The 24,994-nt window shown below is 34.7% G+C and overlaps 1 protein-coding gene across 1 annotated transcript; it reads right to left on the bottom strand.

Moving 5' to 3' along the window:
• Positions 1-482: 482 nt before the first annotated feature.
• Positions 483-22,838, bottom strand: LOC123562005 (A disintegrin and metalloproteinase with thrombospondin motifs gon-1-like). The gene is made up of 24 exons (XM_045354663.2): positions 22,658-22,838; positions 21,480-21,501; positions 19,170-19,483; positions 18,663-18,807; positions 17,207-17,330; positions 15,890-15,973; positions 15,076-15,229; positions 14,534-14,639; positions 13,611-13,754; positions 13,079-13,211; positions 12,731-12,847; positions 12,136-12,281; positions 11,214-11,277; positions 10,516-10,621; positions 10,063-10,196; positions 8,942-9,068; positions 8,397-8,489; positions 6,954-7,117; positions 6,096-6,234; positions 5,533-5,665; positions 3,117-4,457; positions 2,599-2,815; positions 2,242-2,377; positions 483-1,960 (listed from the first exon to the last, which is right to left on the bottom strand). Exons 4-24 carry the CDS (start codon positions 18,686-18,688, stop codon positions 1,788-1,790), a joined length of 3,861 nt encoding a protein of 1,286 aa, XP_045210598.2. The 5' UTR covers positions 18,689-18,807; positions 19,170-19,483; positions 21,480-21,501; positions 22,658-22,838; the 3' UTR covers positions 483-1,787.
• Between the last annotated feature and the right edge of the window lie 2,156 nt (positions 22,839-24,994).

Here is a 24,994-nt window from a genome sequence, read left to right as displayed (position 1 = left end):
CGGGTTTAATCAAAGGAAAAGCTTGTTGACACTCTAGAGGCCACATTTATGACTGTATCTTCATGAAGCTTAGTCAGAATGTTAATCTTGATGATCTTTAGGTCAAGTCTGAATCTGGGTCATATGAGGTCAAAAACTAGGTCACCAGGTCAAATCAAAGTAAAAGTTAGTTAACACTAAGTCTTTAGAGGCCACATTTATAACCATATCTTAATGAAACTATCTTGATGACCTTTAGGTCATTAGGTCAAGTGAGCGATACAGGGCCTTCATTGCCCTCTCATATTTCCTAGCATTGAAATATAGCCACTGCATATGAGTGTGTATAATGCACTTGACTCGTTTAAAGAACAGTATTGTAGCATTACTTAGTGATAATTCTTTTTATAACGACAGGCAAAAGAACAGACTTGTAAACGAAGAGCATAGAGAGCGGAGGTAACTTCTGTTATATAAAGAGTAAACGAAAATAACAATTTCAATATTTTGTTAATCAGAACGAGCTTTTTATTAATTTCATTATGAAAACATAACTTGGTTACAGCTGGTGAAAGTACATTATAATATTTTACAAGCCATGATCAAATTCATTACAAATGGAGAAAAAAACAAAAACAATTCAAACTCTTTTTTTAAAATGTAACATAATTCCATATATTTGGTGCAACTTTACATTTGGCTCTCAATATGGAAACAATACGATGACTTAACTCATTTACATAACAAACGTCCTTATAAAAGAAAAATGAGTTTTCAAAACAAACTGAAAAAAGACAAGCTGAAAAGTGAAATGAAATATCCCGTCGTATACATCTTCATTCTCGCTACAAAATGTAATTTTGCGTTTTTTACTAAGACACGTTTAGAAATTATTGACTATATGATCGCTTTCATGAATGATATTTACATAAATACTTTTACCTGTTGTATATATTAATAACACAATGAAAATTTCAATGATGGCTGATATGAAACATATATCGTGTAAGTATTCTATCGGACAAACAGGTATGCAATCAACCTGAAACTGTCTCCGTGGATACAGATATATCCATATTTGCCATGCCTAGAAAAAAGGCAATATTTTCTTATCACGTCACATCTAACAAACTCTGATTATAATAGTCTAGTAGACGAATTTCAGCAAATACACTGGCTCTTACTTTGTAATCAGAAGACAAAGTCGCCAACATTCGCACACATATCACACGGATATACACGGTCGACAAATTCCATGGAAAGTTTGAACAATAATTCAAGAAATAAATTCGTATACATTGTACATGGTTATGCTATTTACAGTAAGAAAATAATTGAGAAATATATCATCTTAGAAACAATCTTTGTTATACAGTTTTAGTATTACAAATGTTTTCATTGTATTGTTTAAAATTATCAATTGCATACACAGGTTTGCTATTGATCTATAGGAGATGGTTTAAATCAGCTAGTGTGATAACATGCTTTAATTAAAAACTCGAAAGAAAGTATCAGAAAAGGATTCTCAAATGACTATAATGCAGTAATGTTAACACAATCAACGTGACAGCTGGTGGAGAAACAGAAACGGCCACGTCAGACATAACTGACAACAAATCAAAATTCAAACACTTGGTCATATTAATGAAACCATACTTATGGACTTGTTGAAACGGTACAGAAATAGATTTAATTAGCTTAAGTCACGCTGTGTAACTTAAATATATGCTGGTGATTTTACATGACGTAAAACATTGTGAAATTATCTTCTTATACATCATAATAAAATCTCGATGAATGTGATGGTCTCATCCACGGTAAATAAACCATCTTCTTCGTCTTCTGTACCATGCCTGATCTCTTTGGAAATTTTGACAAGCTACACAACACACACGCTCATAGGCAGGATGTGCACACAGTCGGGTGTTTGCACGATTACAAAATCTTGCTCTGTTTGACTCACAGTTCCTTGGTTTGCCGACTGTAGTGATAAGATATATATTCAATGATATTCCTCGAGCATTTTCAGTTATACAGAATCTATACCAGTAAATATATTATTCATATAAACTAAAAAAATGCATTAAACATTAATTAACTGATATAGAACGGTATTGAAAACAATTATCTCTTTACACATAAACATTCGCATCTACTAAGTATATTTTACACATTGTATAATGCGGTACTTTTTATTAAGAAGATAAACGATTGTTTTCGCTTTGTATTTCCGTGAGTAACGGAAATAAATGAAAGACATACCAACACAAGGTCCATCGCTACAGGGTCTGAACTCATCTGGAGCTTTGCCAGGGCATCTAGCGAAATCATTCGATTCATTTGCATCTCCACAATATACTATACGTTTCTGCTTTCCTGAACCACATGTTTTAGAACACTTGAAAACAAAATGCATACATGAATATGTATACACACTTTCAATCCAACATTTATTTAATGTCACTATAATAAGTGGGACTTTATAATAACACAGTAACCAAATGTATTATATTTAATGGAACAGTAATCCATGCTATTAAGTAATGTTAATATCATTATAATACGAATGCCATCACCATCTGAAGATTAAGGCGGAATTCTAAAATAAAGCCATCTTACCATTGACCACGGACCGGCTCCCCATTCTAGATATACACAAGGCCCCGAATCACATGGCTGTGTGGTCTGTGTTATATTGGCTTCCTCACACTTAGACTGTTCAACTTCCTGTTGCTCATCACCCTTAAATTCTACACATTTTTGCATTTTGACTTGAACACCTTTACCACAAGAAGCAGAGCATGGCCCCCAACCGACCTCTAAGTCATCCATGTAACTGATTTCAGAGAAAGCACAATTATGCTTACAAGCAAATTGAAAGAATAATGACATATTCTCATTAGAAAATTTTACATTTACAGTCATTGTTGTTATACATTTAAATTCATTATTGAAATCGTTTATTTTCAGATGTACAAAGTTTATAAAGTAGTCACATAATTATTTACATCAAATCTGAATAAGGATATTGGGCATTTTTATGTTAGGTTTAACTTTAATAATTCTTAATAATAGACGAATTTCAATGCTTAACGATAAATTGTTGTTTCTTTAAGATAATATTTCAGATAAGTTACCTGTAACACGCTGGACTTGAGCAAAATCTTGTAAGGTCTGCTGGTCTATCTTCATTTTGACAGTTATCATCACTTACAATTTTAATTATTGACCCCTCAACTGCTACACATTCTGATATTATTCTTTGAATACCCGTGCTTCCACATGGCGCTTCACATTCGGACCAGTCATCTGCTCGATTCCAGCGAAACTGTGTACACTCCAGTTTCGTACAAGGCCGTGTATTGACTGGTTTCTCATCTATATTACATAAATCTGCTTCACTGAGCTCTTTTTCTCCGCTTATGAATATTTGGTAGCATGATGCCTTTTGCGTCTGGCTTTCAACAACTGGGTCACTGCACGTGTTCTGGCATGAAGGATACCACTCATCACTTTGAAGCTTCCACTGAAAGGTAAAACAGGGCCGTCTATTACAAGGTCTTTCATTAATCTTGACTTCATCTTCTCTGCAATGATTGTCATCAACTATGTTGTCAGATTCATTGGACCGACAAACGAACAGTTGTTTTTGTATTCCAGAATCTCCACAGCTTTTGGAACATTGAGACCAGTTTTCAGTTGAACTCCAATAGAAGGTTTCACAAGGAGATTTATTACATTCTTCTCGATCTGCAGGTTTTTCATTTTCTTCACAGAAGGTACCAGGAACATCACGTTCCCTATTATCATACGTGACATTCTTACACGACACTTTTCGTTCTCTAAATCCACTGTTGCCGCATGTTTGACTACAATCAGTCCAGTCACTGGCTACATCCCATTTGTAACTGAAGCATGCCCTTCTGTTACATGCTTGAGATTCAACTGGTTTCTCTTGACTTGCACAAAACCAGTTTCCAACAGTTATATTTTCACTGTCTTTGTACCTTTTACATAATAATTTCTTTGATTGCGCTCCATACTCTCCACATGTTTCATTACAAGGTAACCATTTGTCTGTAACTTCCCATTGGTATTTTACACACAATTTCCTGTTGCAGGGTCTAGGCTCCTTTGGGCTTCTGAAATCAGCACAAAACTTGTCGTCTGCCTTTTCGGTATGGCCATCGTTATATTCTCTTACACAGTGGAAGAGCTGATACTGACTTCCTGAGTTCCCACAAGTGGCAGAACATTCACTCCATTTAGTAGTTACATCCCATCTATATTTAACCGTCTCGCATTTCTTCCGGTTGCAAGGCTCTATGCTCATTGGCTTTGGAGAATGGTTACAAAATGCGGGGTCTACAACCGCTCCATCAGAGAGCTGCTCACATTCAAACAGTTGATGACGCATTCCTGTATCTCCGCACGAGGCTGAACATTCGCTGTAGTTTCTCAACATCCTCCATATAAATCTGCAAATATTCATATAATCGACTTCTGATACGGAATATAAAAATTATATTAACACATAAAATGTAGAAAAAATAGACACATGTTCCAATAAATGAATGTTTAGATAAAGGTAGCAATTAAAAATGTTTTAACAAGTAACATAATTATTTTCTAAATAGTTGTTGTGTAAACAATCCTAAAGTTCAGCTAAAACTCTAGGGTAGAGTAGCTGTCACGCTAACATAAATTACTCCCATCTATAAATCAACATTAGCCTTGGCAATAAGTAAAATTGCTTTTGACTTCTCGTTCCGTACGATCACTATTAGACAGGAACCAGTCAACTGTGCCTCACAGCAGCGTTAGTAGAGTTCCTTTCTTCTTTGAGGAAAGATAAACTCGCAAAAATACACTACATAGTCAATGGCCATACCTATACATGGGTGATTTACCTGTGAAGGTATAGTGAATGATTGTTCGTCATTTAATGCACTTTTTGCAGAGGCAATACCATTAAATTACATTATTGCTGACATAAAAATCGAAAAAAGCTGATCATTTTCTTAGGATACATATTGTCATTGTGTTAAGTGCAATGGAAAGTACAATGATAACAATGAAAATGACAAAGTAATGGCTACCACTTTAAAAGAAAACCCTAGTTTTGACTCAATATTTGTTATATTTTCTTATCTTTTGGGAACTTGAAGTATCCTTAAATTTGCAGTAACAGAAATCAGCTGAAGCCGATACTAGTGGACGTGAGGGATGTTGAATGTTTCATCGAGTCTGTTGTTGCGTTCTAAGCTTCCAAAAGATCTTCCTATAGATTTTATAATTTATATAAAATCTTCTTATGGTCTCTACAAAAAGTGATTTTTCTAAAACTATTTGATTCCCATTGACATTGGATATAGTAAAAGGGGCCTACAGAACACTGGCGACAATCTTGTGAAACCTATTTATTTCTGCCTAGCTGAAACTAATCGCAAAATGGGCAACAAAATGATACATGGAATGCGCAATTATCGATGACCACATTTGACCCATAATGAAATGGACTCAAATATTTTTCAACTTTTTCAATTTCCTTACAAGAGTGCTGAGCAGTCTATCATTTCACAAGGAACATCGTCTGTTTCTTTACTCTTGGCAAACTGACACTTTTCATCGTCCACCTTGTCGTCACTGTCTTTGTCATAACAACCGTATAGAATATGTTGGACACCTGCAAGAAAAATGCGAGCTTTTCAAGTATTCGACAGCACGTGTGTAGCTAAGTTACAAGTAAAGTATTTTGTCTTTTTAATCACAATGCCACGAAACCATACAAATACAGGAATTATCTCTTTATTGCACGTAACATTTTTGATGAATTATCTATTTATGGCTCGTAACATTTATTTATGATACGTCACATTTATGAACAATAATCTTTTTATGGCACGTAACATTTATGAACAGTAATCTTTTTATGACACGAGACATTTATTACGAGTTATCTCTTTTGCACTGTCACATGAATGAAATATTTAACTTTTGGAAATCTTAAGTGACATTTAAAAAGATACATTGAATTCTAACATCAAAAGACGCACATTATCCAAACAGACATTCATTCTCTCTTCTTACAGGTCGAATGCAACTGAGAAACGAACCTTTCCCACAAGAAACACTACAGGGGCTCCAATTTTCAAACTTCCACAGATACTTATTCTTTTCTAGAGTAAAGTCATCTTTATCGATGGTGTAGGCATACTGATATTGTGCAGGATTTCGCCAATCATTTGGATATACCTTAAATGTAAAGTCACATTTAAAGAAAAGAAAGGCAATGTGACATCTGGTTAAAACATTTGCCTGGTAACGGGTTGTGCATCAACTTAAAAGCTGACCATTAATCATCCAGCGTTTATGATTTTATCATACGACAACTAGATTAATTTCTAAAGTGACGGTACAAAAATACAACCCTACTTATAACTCATTCAATATCTATAAAATGTGTAAAATGTATTTAAACTATACTTTAGATATTTCACCAAAGTTTAGTTTCATTTTCACCTGTATGGTAGAATAAACATGCAGTCATACTTTTCCGTTTTATTGTATAAGCAAAGATTCCACAAGTCTTATTTTGTGAGCGAGCTCCATATTGTATGGCATTAACAAAGTTTGCTTACAATCGTAGTCATACATATACATACATTTGTATTTTGCTGTTTCCTAATATTTAATGCCTACATAAAAATATATGATAATTACATTGAACATAGATTTAAAACACAAATTCAGCAATGCAATGTATTTGCTTCTAAGTATAAGAAATAACACCAACAGATTGGCATCCCTTTGTGGTGATCCACTGGACTTCAAACGAAACACTTACCAACGCATGGGCACCCATATCTAGTGATACCTTGATTTCAAAAGAAGTACGTATCAACACGCAGGCATCCCTAGTTACTTGGCCTTCCCTAGGTAATGGTCCCTTAGACTTTTTAAGAAGTACCTACCAATACGTTGACATCCCTATGTAGTGGCCCCTTGGAGTTCAACGTCTCGTGTCCCCTGTTATTTTTATATTCAAACCATGCTCCTTCCAGCACAAAGTTCCTGGAACGTCCCTGAGTTCCGTCTCCATTTAAAACGTAGTTGTAATAAAAGGTATCCTGAAGTGCTAAATATTGAATTTCGTAAACATAGATTTTTTAATTTACCAAGGGCGTGACATGTTGTAGTACAATGTTTGATAATAGTATCATTTTTTTCGCTTTGGTAACGACAAAATACTAAAGGGGTATGCAATTGTTTTTATAATAACGGACACTAACATGCAAAAGGAGCGTGAAAACTTTATGAAAACAGTCATACTGTTTTAATCACGCTAAATGGGTATGCAGTATTTCATAACACTACAAGTCAGATGTAGATTCAATGTAAAACTGGCAAGTAAAGTGTAAAAGAGAAGAATAAATCCATTTGAATCATGCAAAGAAACGACCGCCTTTTTCGGCAATGTGAAATCATCGTTCTTTCTTTATGTAGTCATTAAATGAACACTATTGTTTCATTATGACTTTCTTAGTTTTATTCACTGACTATACATTTGTTAAAGGTAATGCCCATCTACAAAAGATGGTGTCCTCATATCCAAAAAATGACGCCATTGCTCATGAAGGAGACTCTTAAAACAGATGTATATCCATTTTTTTTCACGTCTATTCATGTTCAGCTCTATCCTTAAATTTTTAAAAATACGATGCATGAGCTATCATATTCAGTAATGTAATCAGTAAATTAGTAAATGATTATATATATAATGTATATATATATATATGAATGAATTGACTAGTATCTACATTCTATATTGATTAGAAAATGTATTTGAGACACAAAAAAACTAGGTAAGAAACACAAGCAAAAATTAACTGAAAGAAGAATCTGTCAAACCTAAATAGAAAAATGCGATAGTAATGTAATCAGTAAATAGTAACATATTATATATATCAGTAAATATATAAAGAATGAATTGTCTATATCTACATTATATTGATTAGAAAATGTATTGAGGACCAAAAAATACTAGGTAAAAACAAACATCTAATTAATAAAGAAGAATCTGTCAAACCTAAATAGAAAAATGCGATAGTGTCGCCAATTCACGATGTAAAAACATAAACATCTCAGTAAATATTAAAGAAGAATCTGTCAAACCTACGTAGAAAATATGATGACGTCGTCAATTCACGATGTGAAACAATACACAACTCATATCAGTGAATGAAAGCAGAATCTGACAAACCTAAATAGAAAATGTGATTGAGTCGCTAGTTCACGCTGTTAACACAAAAACCATTTAACTTGCAGACCTACATCAAAATGAGATGATGTCACCAATTCATGATATAAAAACATAGAAAGGCTAAGTAACTGAATGAAGAATCTGACAAACCTACATAGAAAATGAGGTAATGTCGCCAATTCCTTTACAGTAATGTTCCTGGATCCCTTTGGCAGTACGATCATTGTTTCATACCGTTTTCCTCCCGCTAAAAGTACATAAGCAAATACTTACAATATGAAAAAGAATGTAGTACGTCAAATTAATGTTCTACGCGTCTTTGTTTGCTTTTGACTTAAATATATACAAACTATTATTTCATCGAGATGAAACACGTGAAATAATTATGCATGGTTTCCACGTGACCAAAAATAAGTTGATATTTCACCAACATAAACAATTCTTAAAATGAACGTAAAAATAATTCCGTTCATTGAATCATTATTTCACAGAATTGATAGAATATGAACTATCATTATACAGGTAAATGTCAAAAATTTAGATAAAACAGAATTCAAGTTTTAGATATTCATTCAGAATTGTTGAACACACTAAAGTTGTCAATGAATGATCTGCATTTCAGACAAAAATAATACAAGTTAGACGGATTCATTAAATTGGCTATTTAATTGTTAAATAACAAATTGTCTTATATTTTACCTGCGGCGTAGTCAAACTTCTTTTTGTATATACCTGCGACATCTTTGCACGTGCTACCATCACCTTGGCACAAACCGCATCTATCAAGTTTGACGTTAGATCCTCTGACACCGTCACACCCTACTTTCTGTAATCAATAGCTGATTTTTCAAATACGACACATTTTACAAATGTTTTAATTACACAGATCGTGAAACAAATATAGGGTTAAATAATAGGTCTGCAGATACTTAGGGTTTGCTTATACAGTAATACTTCTTTTTTCTAAAGTAAGAAATATCCTATATATGCATTCCCAGAGCATCGAGTGCCATTAGGCCTAAATATTCAGGCAGTAATGATATGTATAAGCAACAAAGATTGTAACTTAGTACAAGTTGGTGTCCTGGACGTGAGAAAAACTAGATGATAATGAAAATGGATGAACATTTTAGGAACTATCAATGTCTGAGAACCCATTAGCAATAAGAATGAAGAGTACACAATGATATATGAAACGGTGGTAGCCAGAAAATGAAATGCACATATATAATTCGTATATTAAACACACAAAAGAAAATGTTCAACAGGGTATTTCATGATGCACTTTATGTAACGGTATATCATTGCATTTCTGTACAGCATCCGAAGAAATCATTAAAATACCAAACTGACTCTTCCATACAGGAGTCTAAGTGAATAATATTTTAGGCAACATACAAATTAGTAAAGGTAAAGAGAGATATAAATATTGATGGCGATTTTTAGTAGAAAAATGATATTTATATTTTCCCATAGAATGCTATTAGCAATTAGCTAAAAGATACAGTCTGATGGGATTTTTCTTTGAATTTTCGATACCACAAATGAATGTGCATTCCACATCGTAGGAGCACCAATTCGTAAAATGCAGTTTTCATCTAGAAATTGCGAGATGTATTTTGACATATCGTAAGTTAAGTATTACACATACTGTCGTTACATAACAATACATTGTTCGTTTATAGTATTTTTAATGCCGCTTTTACCATTTACACTAAGTTTTTAATTTTCCATAGAGAGGGGAGGGGGAGGGGGTGAGGGCGAGAGAGGGCGAGAGAGAGACAGCCACAGAGTAAAATTCTGCAATTACTTATATTTACCTCGCATGTTCCATCAAGACATATGAAGTTGCTTTCGCCGTAGAAACACGGAGTTCCATTGTCAACGAGACTGTCAAAAGTCACAACATTGCTATCACTCTGTGATACACAAGTTAGTTTACACAGGTCATCATCTACAAAAGGCATTCTTTAAAGATGAACTATCATGATTTAAGGGAACACTAGATGAAATAAAAAGTGCTCCGTTGTAATCAAGACTGCTGGACGGCCAGACTGTGTGGTTTCCCTTTGACATACGAAACAATTTACAAAATGTACACATGTCTTCATCTTTCAAAAATATGTCTTAAATATTTACTATCAAAATTTTAGATGGAAAAACTCTAATCTAAATAATATATATACTAAGTATTGAGCTTCTTTTTCATGACATATAAACGAAAGACATGCATAGGCATTAGTATTATTGTTTTCTCCGTGGTTCGTACTTACCTTTGTTAGTCTGGTATGGTAGCCATGTTTGTGTTTTCCCTCTCACAGGTACTATGTCCATCATGCTACACTGCAGCGCTCTTTTATCCGTATATTCTGTACACACCTGTAAGACATGTGTAAATGTTGCATCAACATATTATATGACATTACGTGTTCAGATTCTTCTGGAATTGCTTTGGCATCGCTAGCTTGTGCAAGCATTATGTCCAGCTTCTACATGGCAACGATGTAAAACTGTGATTGCAAATACATGTTTACAAATGAACATTGAATATCAAAAATTAGGCTTAAGCGATAAAATGGTCATGAGGAATATAACTATAACACATTCTCAGAAATAAAACTTCTGTGTTTATACATTTAAGTCATTTTTACATGTACACAATGCAGTTCAGATACAATAATAGTGCACAGATAATTGAAAAAAGGTCTTCTATATGTTGAAACACATTTACTTTAGTAAATGATAAATTGCCAATATGGTATGCAATTCTGTTAGCCTGCAACAATCTAGGATATTTTGGCATTCATATCGCTTTCGCAACCACGAAGCAGATTTCGTAAAACTTCACAAAATGACTTTTGTAAGCAACCGAAGTTTTATTTGGCCCAGAAAAATATCTTTATGCCAATAACATACATTTGCAAAAACAATGCAGTTATTTAAAGTGATGACCAAAATAATATGTTATTACCTGTGTAAAACATGTGTCTACATTTTCACTTTCACCTTCACAGTCTTTTCCATCAAACTCTGGTCTACAATATAGGCGAAATATTTCAAAGTCTGGTCAACTATATATAAGACTGGTATGCCAAAATGTCAGTGTCACTTTAAATTGATACTTCAGTACTTTTGCAAATAATCAATTCCTCCGCTATTAAATTCTCATCATTTAGAGATATTAAAAACAATGCGGGGTTGGTGTCAAAGAAATTGAAATCTCTAGTAGCTTGAATATTACATAAAAAAATATGGTTGAATGTGAATATCATTTTCCATTTTGCTTTAATGACGGTTGCGGCGATTTTGGGAAAAATCACAATAATAGAATTTGTTCAAACTTTGTATATGAATACAGTGTCATGTTAGAAACAAAATTATGAAAAAATTGAAAGTCATCATGTTTGTTCGAGAGTTATCTGCCCTTGAATATGTAAATTTGAAGAAAAATCCAGTTTTAATGGAAGATAACTCCTAAACAAGCACGGTGACCAATGCACGATTGCTTTTGCATTTTTCTGTTTCTAACATGAGATCTTGTTCATATACAAAGTTTGAACAAGTGTTATTATTTGGATTTTTTTACCCAAAACAAGAAACTGCAGCGAGCGTCTTTAACAAATATTGGTGATTTAAAAGAAAATGAAAGCTAGAAGCTCACTAAAATAATGGATAATAGTTTATACTGATTTGCATAAAAGTTTCACAGTCATATCCTGACAATATTACTTGTTCTTTTTATTTACACCTGCCAATAATATTTGACTGAAACACTATTGAAAGATGGTGCTAAAATTAAGCTTTACAGGATAACTGTATCAAACTGCCCAGAGCTCGCACATATTTAGTCTATTCATTTCTGCATGCTCTATCTGTATAAACTTGAAACTTACGCCGGAGAATCGCATAACCTTGACCGCCGTTTAAATCCCACACCACAATTTTCGGAACATTGGCTCCATTCAGTCCACTGACTCCAACCACCGTGTACAGGAGCTTGATCACCATGGTAACCACATGAACCAGCTAGACAATAATACTGTAAGAAATAAATCAATATGATAACAAAGAGAAGATTCGTACGACTATTCCGTAAAAGAAATGTGAACTTCTTATGAATCCAGATTGCAGCAAAGTTCTTACCAAAAATGCTCTACACTGAAAATCTAATTCACGAAGGTTATTCTGATAGTAAACTAATAATACAGCTAGACCACAAGTTGACACAAGGGGGAAGTTATCAGATATTATCTTTAAAATCTCTTTAATTCTGCATCTTTAAGAACTGTTGGTCAGTCTTAAATGAAAAAAGGTCAACTTATCTTCAAAGCGCAATGGAAAATATCCAGTAGAATCTTTACCCCACTATTACGCAATAAAATATCTTCAGGTTAACATAAAATACTACCGCCATAACGTTATTTACATTCAGCTTTTCCATCTATAAAATTGTTTATATGCATAAAATAGCACTGAATATCAGGATACCTGAGATGAACCTCTGCACGGTGTTCCGTCAAGCGGTACAACATTCTTTGTCTTGCACGAGTAACGTCTAGTTTCATCAGTACACCACATTTGAGCACATGGGTCTATGTGACTAAACTGAAAGAAATGACATGGTCATAATTACCTTTGTAACTTTATTTTGTTTAAATGCCAAAATGTCTGATTCTGGGTACTAAAAGCTTTCCTATTCTGTTTAAGACTATTTTATTATGGTTAAATAATTTCAATAGTTATACAACGACAATTAGCTGGACAATCAGCTCACTTAATTAAGGTAATGGTCAACGTCACAGGCATATTAAACGTAGTATACGTAGCATGACTTACCGCCCTACAAAATTTGGCATTACCACCAAATTCTAGCCGACATTGTTCATCTAATGACCAGCTCTGTCCTAGTGGAATCCTCAGATCCTCTTTTACCACAACGAACGGATTGTTGTTGAGACAATATAAATATCTAATGAAAAGATAAAAGGACTGGTCAAGTTTAAACCATACATTAATTCTTTATACAGACGTCATAATTTCTGTACATGTTTGACCATTTTCAAATAGTGTGTCGTTTTTTATGTAAGAATGCATGCGAACATGTATTAGTACCTGTTGTCAAGACTAAGGTTTCCGGTATTTGTAACAAACAAAAATAACCATATTTAATGACAGACATGCACAACCTAAGTTTCGACTAAAAACGTGAAACTCAAGATGAATTAAAAGTTAAATGCAAGCATAAAAATGCAATAGGAAATTATATGCACTTATGTTTATTCTTTGTTAAAACATAATGATATTTGAATAATAACAAAAAATCCTATCTTTTTATCTTGATATGTTTTATCTAATATACGGTTTTTACCCAATAACTTCTGCCATCTTTGCCTTACTGCATCCGGACCACCAGTAGCGGTTGAAAGAAGACTGAACAATGGTTGCCATGATACTTGTCGTGTAGGCCGTCCCATGACATGTATTGCCATGACCGTCGTGCATTAGACCAAATCTAAAACATAGTTACCGTTATCGATATATAACTCACATATGCAAGTTGAACTGATATTTACTTCTCGGCAAAAACTAACTGTGTAAGGTGCTAGATGGTCCATTTTGGTTGTATGCGGTACTTGCATACAGTTTTAAACATTTTGCAAAACATCTTTTAACTTTCCTAAAACATCTTGTGAAGTTTTCTAAATCACCTTGATTTAAGTCTTTCCATATGCAGGTGGGATACAATAAATTCTGAACATAGAAGCTTTTACCATTCTTGGCGCACTGAAGATGTTTCTAATAAGAAAGGATGGGCACTATGTTAAAAAGCGATTGGAGAGAGGAAATCAATGAATGATTCCTTTCACTGTTTTAATATTTCAAATTGTCAAACTGTATTCATGAACTTCTTTCATTTGGAAACGATATATACAATACATTGAAGCGTCTGAAAAACATATATATTTATATTATTTGATAAAGAGATTAATTGACAAATGAGCAATATTTTCTTCTTTAGTGCTCAAAAATGGCGTACAATTTATTATGATTTCGAATATTTTGTAACGTTTGCAACAATTGTACCCTTTGGCAATTAAAGATTTGAATTTTGCACAAAGAACCGCCGAGTAGCTTGGTCTGCATTTACATGTACATATTATTGCAACACACGGGTGAAGGTATTTATAGTTCATAATTTATGTTGTCAAAGATTAAACATGTCTAACAAACGACATTTAGCCAAAACAATAATTGTGATCCAGAGCTTCAAGGGAATATAACATTACTCACATATGTGCCATTTCGTGTGCGATAACGAAAGCACTTGTAAACCCTTCATCCTTCACGAGAGCACAATTCCTCATAGGTAAACATAAACCAGTGATAGGTGCATATCCTGCAATTGAAATGCAATCAGAAATACTTCTTAATATGATCTGTTAGAGAGTTGCCGATAGCTATAACAATGGTATTCGTCAGTCCGTTTAAAACTTAAAAATGTCAAACAAAAATGCCAATGACAATATATGTATCTTTTTATATGACGTCTGTATATGATATATTAGATTTTAATGTATTACTGATAATGCATCAATTAGTTAGAGAATAACAGTTAAAATGCACTAACTTTTATTTATAATATTTCAGAAATTACCTGCAGTTGTAAACTTGTTTGTAGAAATAAGAAAGCTACTGAAAAGGTTAATAACTTGTATCTACAAATAAAGAAGTTACCTGCAGTTGCAAACTTTTGTCCTGAAGTAAGACATTTACTTGGGTCTAGAAATAAGAATGCAAACTTTTGTCTAGAAACCAAGAAACAATGAAGTTACCTGCAGTTGCAAAGTCGTGTCTAGTTAGAAGAACAGCAATGTCATGATTGGCTCCCGGTCCAGAACGAGCACTTCTGTAATTTTGGGAACTAATCCACTGACAAAACCTGTCAACTGTGCTCTGGGGATTATTCTCACTCACCACCGATCGTTCCTAAATGCAGTATTTAAAAAGGATAAGAACAACATCAAAAAAATCATAACTAGTTGCAGATATGTTAAAAAATATGAGGTCAGTGTGATAAATTGGGGGCGAGACTTTAGCCGAGTACCTATGTTTATCATAATGATCTCGCCGAGTCCCTATATTGATCATACTGACCCCATATATTTCCACGGAGGGTCACAAACACAATTATTCATTTGTTTTATCGACCACTTAAAGTCTACGGACTCTCCTTAGGAATATAGCGGATCACCATGTGGCTTCCTTTAAACCAATGAAAATAGTAGAATCATGTGGCGGTAAAGCAGTTAACATTTGAAAGACGTACAAAGACAGTATACTGATCTTTTATTACAGACAGTAACAGAATGAAACAGTTAAAACTGGCATAAAAGGGCGATTATACGGAAAGCCATGTGCGCTTTGAGCTATATTTACGTCAGCCCAGAACGATAATCGTAATCACACCGAAATCACCGAATGTGATTACGCATACACTACCTTAAACTACTGGCTTCAATTCCTTTTTTAAACATTTCAACTCCTCTAATTTCTGTTTATTGCGAAAGTCGTTCAAACAAGAACATTTTACACAGGGTGATGTTATGAAATATGTAAAATAGTTTAATGAAAAGGCAATTCGCTTACAGAGGCTTTGTCCATGTACATGATTTTTACAGTCACCACTTCTATATTGGCTCCCAGACTCGGATCATGGTAGATAGTGTTTACCTGAAATATTCGTGAAAATTTTCTCATACACCTTACCTTCAAACGTTTTATACTAACTGAACAAAATGACAAAAGGCAAAAATATAATAAAAATTTGATATAGAATCCCAGGGTTGTGCTGATCTCTAATATTTATATATGGAACCACAGGTCAGCTGTGTAAAGGGCTAGATGTTCGCATCAGAACGTACCTTACAGAGGTGCACCTAACCCTTGATACCACTTCATCCCCAGTAAATAGCCTGATTATATTACGACAGGACTAACTGAAAGTGTTGCTGACTGATCTTACGAAAACCATACTAGTATTTGAAAATCCTCAACGTGTCCAGAACACGACAGATAGCTAAAGATGGTCCGATATCGACAAGATAACCTTGACATCGGTCCGACTTGTAACCGATGGGCAAAACGGTATCCATCCAATATACAAATGATATCGATCAACTAATAACTACTAATGACTACGTTTGTTGGGGCTCGCCCGCTAGCTCAGCAGGGAGAGCAATGGTCTACGGATCGCGGGGTCGCGAGTTCGATTCCTGGGCGGGGTGTATGTTCTCCGTGATGATTTGATAAAAGACATTGAGTCTGAAATCATTCGTCCTCCATCTCTGATAATTCACGGCGGCCTGGTGGAAAAGAAACCTCAAAAAATCTTTAAAGTCTTTGATAACGTATTAGAATCGAAACAATGTATCTCAAACAGTAATTTGGGGCCTCAGTGGCCGAGTGGTTACGGTCGCTGACTTTAAATCACTTGCACCGCATCGACTGGATTCAATCCTAACTTAAGGCTTCTTCGTGTGAGGAAGCCATGCAGTTGGCTTCCGGAAGGTCGATGGTTCTACCCAGGTGCCTGCCCGTGATAAAATAATGCCTAGTTGGGCACCTGCTGTCTTCCTCCACCATGAAAAGTTGGGAAAGTCGACATATAATCTATAATTGTGCCATTGTGACGTTAAACCCAATTAAAAGAAAAAAAAAAGCAAAAAAAAAAAAAAAAAACAATGATTTTCTCTTGAACAAAATCGTTGTCCAGATGTGTATTTTCATATAACCATCACTTTGGCTGCGCCGCCGTTATATAATTCCGTCGAACCTGAACTGCAAACAGTGATTTAAGTGAACGACAAATCACTGCTTAGGATATATTATATGTTAATTTAATAACAGCCTTAAAGAAAGGTATCATATCATCAGATAGAGGGTTTGTATAAAATGGTAACTTACTATGTTCATTAGACTTAATATGTAATTTTTGATCCTGTGCTTGCCTATAAAGTCTACTACTGTTGTATCAGCAGCGATTAATACTTCCAAATATTTGGTATAACTGTTAGGAGCTCTGCGTACCCTGAAATATTTAAATGCTGAATTACCGTGTGTTTTAATGTCCTGTTAAACGAGAGGAACCATTAAAGCTACTCGTTTGCACATTTTAGGCGTATTTTTTCTCTCTCCCTCTCGAAAATACTTAAATATGGGTAGTGTGAAAGTGACCAGCGGTACACACGAATTGACATATGGTTTTTGCATGTTATCCTAAAAAATAACCAAAAATATTGTGCAGAAGAGGGTAAACCGTTCCAACGCTTTTGAAATAGTGGAGAAAATCAACATTCTTCTTGTACTAAAATCTATTACTAATTTTTACTCAGTTTATCGTGTTTTTTTTTCAATGTAGAGATTAACTTGGGCGAAATGAACATGTTAAAAAATTCACCAAACCGTGGGCGAGTAGCTTTAAGTAACAATAGTACGCTGCTATATGTTCAGGAAGTCCAGGTAGGGTTTTACTGCTAGCTAATTTTGAAAATAGGTATAACCGAACAAGAAAATGGCCAATCCCCTTAACATTAACCACTAAAGCTGGCGTAAAAACGTATATATGAGTGTTTCAGAAAACATGGCTTTCTGTTATGCATCTCAAACATAATTTCCCCGAGATATGTAAAATGAACAGAAGCATATATGAGCCGTGCCATGAGGGTTTGCGACCAGCATGGATCCAGACCAGCCTGCGCATCCGCGCAGTCTGGTCAGGATCCATGCTGTTCGCTTTCAAAGACTATTGTTATTAGAGAAACCATTAGCGAACCGCATGGATCCTGACCAGACTGCGCGGATGCGCAGGCTGGACTGGATCCATGCTGGTCGCAAACCCACTATGTTGGTTTTCTCATGGCGCGGCTCAATTATGAAAAAAACAATGTTCATGTACTTTAAGGAAAAAAAAGGTCTGTTCAAACACATCAACATTAATAACGAGGGGTATCAGTAATTCTAATCTCAGTCTTATCTTATACCAAGAGACTTTATGATTAATATTCGTAAACGTGGTTATAATTATACTCATAAAACTAATCCCCAAGCTTTTTGATTCCAACCTCAAAAACCGCGTACTTCTTAATAACTTATGAAAGAAGTTATGAAATACATCATTAGTCATGATATTATATGGTTAATGTCGGATTTTCAACTGCACTTGCAGACTCTTGTTTGAAAATTGCCAACAGCACAGCTTTCTAATCTGATACTGTGCATTCCAGCGACTTTCCTGCACGTTAAAATAAGCGTCGTGTGAATTTGCTTTATAAGTAGTATCTTGTTTGAATTTTTTTAATAAATGCGGGGTGCGTGCGTAGTTGAAAGTGGGTAGTATAAAGTTTATATAAAAATACAATACCTATGTGATAGCTGACTTAAATCCATTGGAGGGGCTGGATCCTTCCGCAGCTAGATAACTTATGTCGACCGTACGTAGAACTGTTACTTGTTTCTTCTAGGGGCTCTATAAAAATACCTTCTCGTCCATTTTGTATCATTCCAGACTGTAGCCGTAAATTGACGCAAGAATAAAAGTGTTTTAGTGGTATATCGGACGTTTTTTAAAATGTTAAACCACGTAATAATACACAATTCTTCTGGTATGATGTGTTATGACACAATCGGTATTTCTAAGTACCAAATAACTCAATGTTTGTATCATTTCAGTTGTATTCTACATAACTTGGAATGTAAAAGTGACTAGTTATTTTCTAATGCGTGGCAAAAAAGTATCTGGAAATGTGTTGCTTATATGATATTAATTCTAAATAGTGCAGAAATGCCTTTATTTTGGTCGAAATCTAAGACACGTCAAGATATTGTGAATAATTTTATATTCCTTTGTAACAGAAATGTTAGTACTTACGATTCTTTTACCGTCAACTTGAAGAGCGACGTAACTATGGTCTTTTCCAACCACTTTGCCTCGGTAGTACATTGACTCGTCCCTTAGTATCTCAATCTCCGTTAAATTATTTCCTTCGTGCCACTCCGCTACCGTTCCTTCCGGTGCAATGTTATGCGGGGTAAGTCGTAATCGCAAAATTCCCGAACGCCATTTTAAACTTAGTAATATTTTCCGCCATTCTGTTTCTGTTGTAGTGATATATTGTCTGGATGTTTTGCTATGTCGGAGTGGAATTGTAACTTCCTGATGCACGTGCCGACACGGTAACCTGGCTTTTTAAAACGGAAAACAACAACAGTATAATATTTAACGTAACAGATAGGCAACAAATCAGGTTAATCTTAACGGGTAGAAAGTAAGTATGTTTATCAAATAATCAAGGTCTTCTTGTTGTTTATCGTCTGATTTACTACGGTTCAGAGTTCAATTACACAGGAACTGAACTATCAGGACATCGGCCTTAGCGGCTAAATCAAGAACTTGTTTATTTTCATTCTGTCATGTTTATTGAACACAATGATAAAACTATGTTGAGCTTGATTCATCCGTGTAGTAACGGATTGGACGTCATGCGACTATTTGACGTTATAATTGATGTCATAATGTTCTCTAGCCGGTGCGCACGTCAACCCTTCTTTATTTATAAAATAATAAAGGCCTTCGACTAGTTTGTCGCCCGATTTATCATGGTTCAAAGTTCAGATGCGTTGAACGCGGTCCTGGTTAGCCTAAATATCAAATCATCTGAACGGTGAATCGTGGTATATTTGACGGCAAACCACAAGAAAGCCTTGATTGTTTTCATTCTTACATGCTCATTGAAATATTCTGATAAAAATATTCTGTATTCCACTAATTAATCCAGGTAATAATGAACCAGACGTCATGCAGCAATTTGACGTCATAGTTGATGTCATTACGCTCTCTTGCCGGTCCGCGGGTCAAGTGGTCAATTTGTTACGAATCAATCGCTACGTGGGAAAAGGTTTGGTTTGAACATGCGAGGCTATACTAGCAATGCTTGGTATGTTGACATCTGAGGCGCTTAATAAATAAAATACATTTACGAGTACAAAATCGCAAAGTTTCTATATACAAATGTTGTATACGGAAGACATTGCCACGGCTCATTATACTTGTATGTTTTTTTGCGAAACTAGGCCTCTATTACATAGAAAACAAGAGCTGTCTCCATAGGATGACACATGCCCCCGATGGCATTTTGAATGAATAGTTATGGCCGATGTTAGAGTTTAGGACCTTTGACCTACGGAGCTGGGTCTTGCGCGCGACACGTCGTCTTACTGTGTCACACATTCATGCGTAGTTATTTTAAAATCCATGCATGAATGACAAAGATATGGACCGGACACGCCCATCAATGCACTATCATGAAAAATGACCTTTAACGTCTAAGTGTGACCTTGACCTTTGAGCTACGGACCTGGGTCTTGTGCACGACACGTCGTCTTACTGTGGTACACATTCATGCCAAGTTATTTGAAAATCCATCCATGGATGACAAAGATATGGACCGGACTATCCTTTAACGTCTAAGTGTGACCTTGACCTTTGAGCTACGGACCTGGGTCTTGCGCGTGACACGTCGTCTTACTGTGGTACACATTCATGCCAGGTTATTTGAAAATCTATCCATCGATGACAAAGATATGGACCGGACAAGCCCATCAATACACTATCCTTTAATGTCTAAGTGTGACCTTGACCCTTGAGCTACGGACCTGGGTCTTGCGCGCGACACGTCGTCTTACTGTGGTACACATTCATGCAAAGTTATTTGAAAATCCATCCATCGATGACAAAGATATGGACCGGACACGCCCATCAATGTACTATCCTTTAATGTCTAAGTGTGACCTTGACCTTTGAGCTACGGACCTGGGTCTTGCGCGCGACACGTCGTCTTACTGTGGTACACATTCATGCCAAGTTATTTGAAAATCCATCCATCGATGACAAAGATATGGACCGGACACGAAAATTGCGGACAGACTGACAGACCGACAGACGGTTCAAAAACTATATGCCTCCACAATAACATAGTTATGATTCATTTTTTTTTTTTTGAAATTTAATCTAACAATTTAGAACCATGCACATTTATCATTAGAATACCATCTGTACTTTTATAAACCCACTTAAATTCAACCTCAATAAATTCCTGTAGTTATTGTGAATTCTCAGACATTTTATCTTATCTCTATGTAATTTCAAGCCTGATTTAAGCATTAAAAGCAGATCACTTACCATCCACATACAGACCAAGGTTCTGTAAAATAAATGTATCTCGTTTATTATAACTTGCAGATTCAGCAAAATCAAATTTAAAGGTATTCTAGACCCGCATTTCATACTTGAAAATATGAACAATTATATATATATTGTGTAAAAATAAAAGTATTAAAGCTACTCGCCCGTTCATTTCCACCAAGTTTGGCATGGAATGTATATACGACACTGAAGAATGACAAAGTGGGTGGAACTAAGAGTTTGGTAAAATGCAAGAAGAATATAAATTTTCTGCATTGTTTCGAAAGCGTTGCAACGGTTTACCATATCCTGCACAATATTTTTTTTTTATACGAATATCTTGTAAAAATCTTATGTCAGTAAGTTTGTACCACAAGTCACTTTCAAAGTACTCACTTCTTATGGATTTTTTAAGAGAAATTAATTCTCACCTAAAATGTGTGGGTTAGTCCCTTTAAGTTTATGGGTATTAACAGTACTATGCATTTGGTTTAGATTAGTAAAAACTACACATATGTTCAGTTTAACACAGTATAAATGTTCACTACCACTAAAACTGAAAGTTGTTTTTAACAAACGGCAGTTATTCATAATTAAGCTCTATATTCGCAATTAATCTATATATTTAGCTTGATTTAAAGTAAAAATCTAATGAAAAAAATTCTAATAAAAGATGAACATTGGATAACTTTAAATTTTCGGGGCTTTGTCATGGAATGTAAACAAAATATCTAAAAAATTAAAACATTCCTTATACCAGAGTATAAATGAATATCAGTTGCATAAATGTTAATAAGTGTTTAAAGGTCTATCCGGCTGAAAAAAGGCGTATATATACTTTTTATTTCCACTTTTCAGTGATTATAACATACTTCCACTTCTTTTAATGGCAGTACAAATTTATACTGTGCTTAGTTTATACATGTATTAGATGTGTACTATTTTAAAACTAACTGAAACATCTTAAGTTTATGTTTACATAGATACTATGAAGTAATTCTTCATAAAATAAATTTAGGTCAAACATATCTTTTATATCGGCAAATTCTTTGCTCTTCCCGGTCTATAGTTCAACATTAAAAGCCAAAACTTGAAGAAAAAATATGAAAATTTATATCACTTATTATCTTGTAAATATATATATATATTTGCAGTGATAAGAAAACAGAACTTACCATGACGTATATTGAGAAAATAAATACAAAATCCCTCCATTTATAACTCATGATTGAAAAACTACAATTAAATAAAATGGAAATCAATTATAAACATAAACATATTAATGTAGTTATAGATTGTTTCAAAAGACGTGGCATATCAGCCGCGGTTACAGCGGAAAGCGAATAAGCGTTCGCATTTTTATTCCGTGTGTCGGTTGCATGTTTTTACCATCGCTGTATTGTTAAGGTGAAACATAACGCTTTATGAAATTTTATTCGTTAAAATAATCACAGACTTATATAATATATAATTGGAAAAGTCCTTTAGATCTTTAAACAAATAAAACAAAAACGGATTTTATAACTTATAACTTAAATTAGATATGTCATTATACGGAATACCCACAATCACTTTTTAAACACGGGTTACAGGTTAACTTCTATACCATTTTTTGTAATCGTAAGCAGTGTGTTTGTTTTACCTAGACCTTTCCAAAAACTTCTTGGTTATATACTTTCTATCTAAACGTAACAAAAGTTAAAAATCTTTGAATGATAAATTATTTTAGCGAATAATTTTTCGTAAAACGTTATACGTCAAGTTAAAGACACTGACTTCCAGATTTTGGCTAAAAATTATCTTTCTTTCAAATTGAAGTTTGGTCATATTATGAACATTAGGATATGAGTTTTTTTTCTGAACTTTTTTTAAAATGCCAAAAATGATAAAAAAAGATGACCACGCCGTCGGGAATCGAACTCGGACCGCCGAGGCAATAGAGAAGTTTTTTTTTCTGTCGTTACCAATACCACTAGAAAGGATTTAGAGTTCAATGCGCGTTAAATATAGATATTAATAATCGAGGCAATTTACCTCAAACGCTTTTCGATTTTCAACGCAAAAGCAGTAAAAACGATTCATTTTCATGTGTTTCCGTAACATATAGTCTGTCAGTAATTATGTTTCAAAGCATTCTTAAGAAATACAACATTAATTTCAAGATACCTAAAAATCCTCTTTTTTGTTTTTGAACGATCTGGAGGCCAGTGCTTTTAAGGACTTCTATTGACCTTCGTGGCTCAAACAATGCGACAGCTGACCACAGTGTGACTCATGAGAACATTTCTTAATGTTAACTCTGCACTTTCATTCATTGAAGAAAGTGAAATTAACTCACAGCTGAAAATGTTGAAGATAAGTTAACGCTACGTGCATTTCACACGGTCTCGAGATTTAAACAACATTTCTAGGACACTTTACCTACTCGATTATAACTTAAAAGCATGCCTGCAGAGTCGTGGGTGTATCCTTTTCATTCAAGTTCGTCACAATATACATTTATACTTTTTTTTAACGTGTGTTATATCCCCGCTCCCCGCCCCTCCCCCAACACACACACACACACACACACACACACACACACACACACACCAAGAAAAACAACAACAAAACCAACACCAATAAAACAGGAAGCTTCCGCATACACATGTCTACTAAGAAACGATACATGTTTTATTCACGGTGTAGGAAAGCGAACTTCATTATAAAAGTACCTTTTTGCCCAGAATTACAAAACACTTGAGAAAACTCGCGGTAGCTAGCTAGTGCTTTTAGTGCATTTAGCGACCAAGTTTTCTAGCAATCAGAATAACTCTCACCAGGCTAACATTAATCCATGGGTTTCGCTTTCAAAAATAGAAGCTTTTATGACCAGGAATAACTAGTGTAATTAGTAATGCATTTTGGGTATAACTGAACTATGATACTGAACATTCTCACGCTTTTTGTTTTGTGTATAGGTTCATAACATCCACGTTAAAATGTTCTTATATAAATTGAAAATAACGTAACTGTTATTAAGTTATTAAGTTAGTCCAACTCGTGACGTAATTATCCAAGACGGACCATCAGCCAGATTTATTATCAGAGATAAATCAGAGGGGACGTAATGATCCGGTAGTAACACTGTTTGACTACGAAACCAGGGGTCGTGAGTTCGAGCCCCCGCTCCTCAAAATAAAAATTACTATTACTGGGATAAGAGTCCCGTGTATAGGTGCTTTACATCTGGCACGTTAGACTGGCTCCCGTCCCTATGTTTGTTCTTATTTACAAATATCAGTAACTCCAGAAGGTTGTATTTACATTGAGATTTTTTATTGCCCCTGGCTCCAAACATACGTTCCGCCATCAGATAAAATTATGCTATTTTAGAGGCTTAAAATTTTCTAATAAAATGTTTCCTGTATTTATATAAAAAATAACCATGCAGCCAGGGAGCCAGGCTACTGGCACGTTTAAGAACCACGATTAAGAACCAGGGAAGCTTCTGGAATTGGAGCCTCTTCAAT

This window comes from Mercenaria mercenaria, chromosome 2, assembly GCF_021730395.1.
Source record: "Mercenaria mercenaria strain notata chromosome 2, MADL_Memer_1, whole genome shotgun sequence".
Taxonomy (NCBI): Eukaryota; Metazoa; Mollusca; class Bivalvia; order Venerida; family Veneridae; genus Mercenaria; species Mercenaria mercenaria.
Note: the sequence above shows the minus strand (reverse complement) of the source record. Positions and strands in the feature narration are given on the sequence as shown.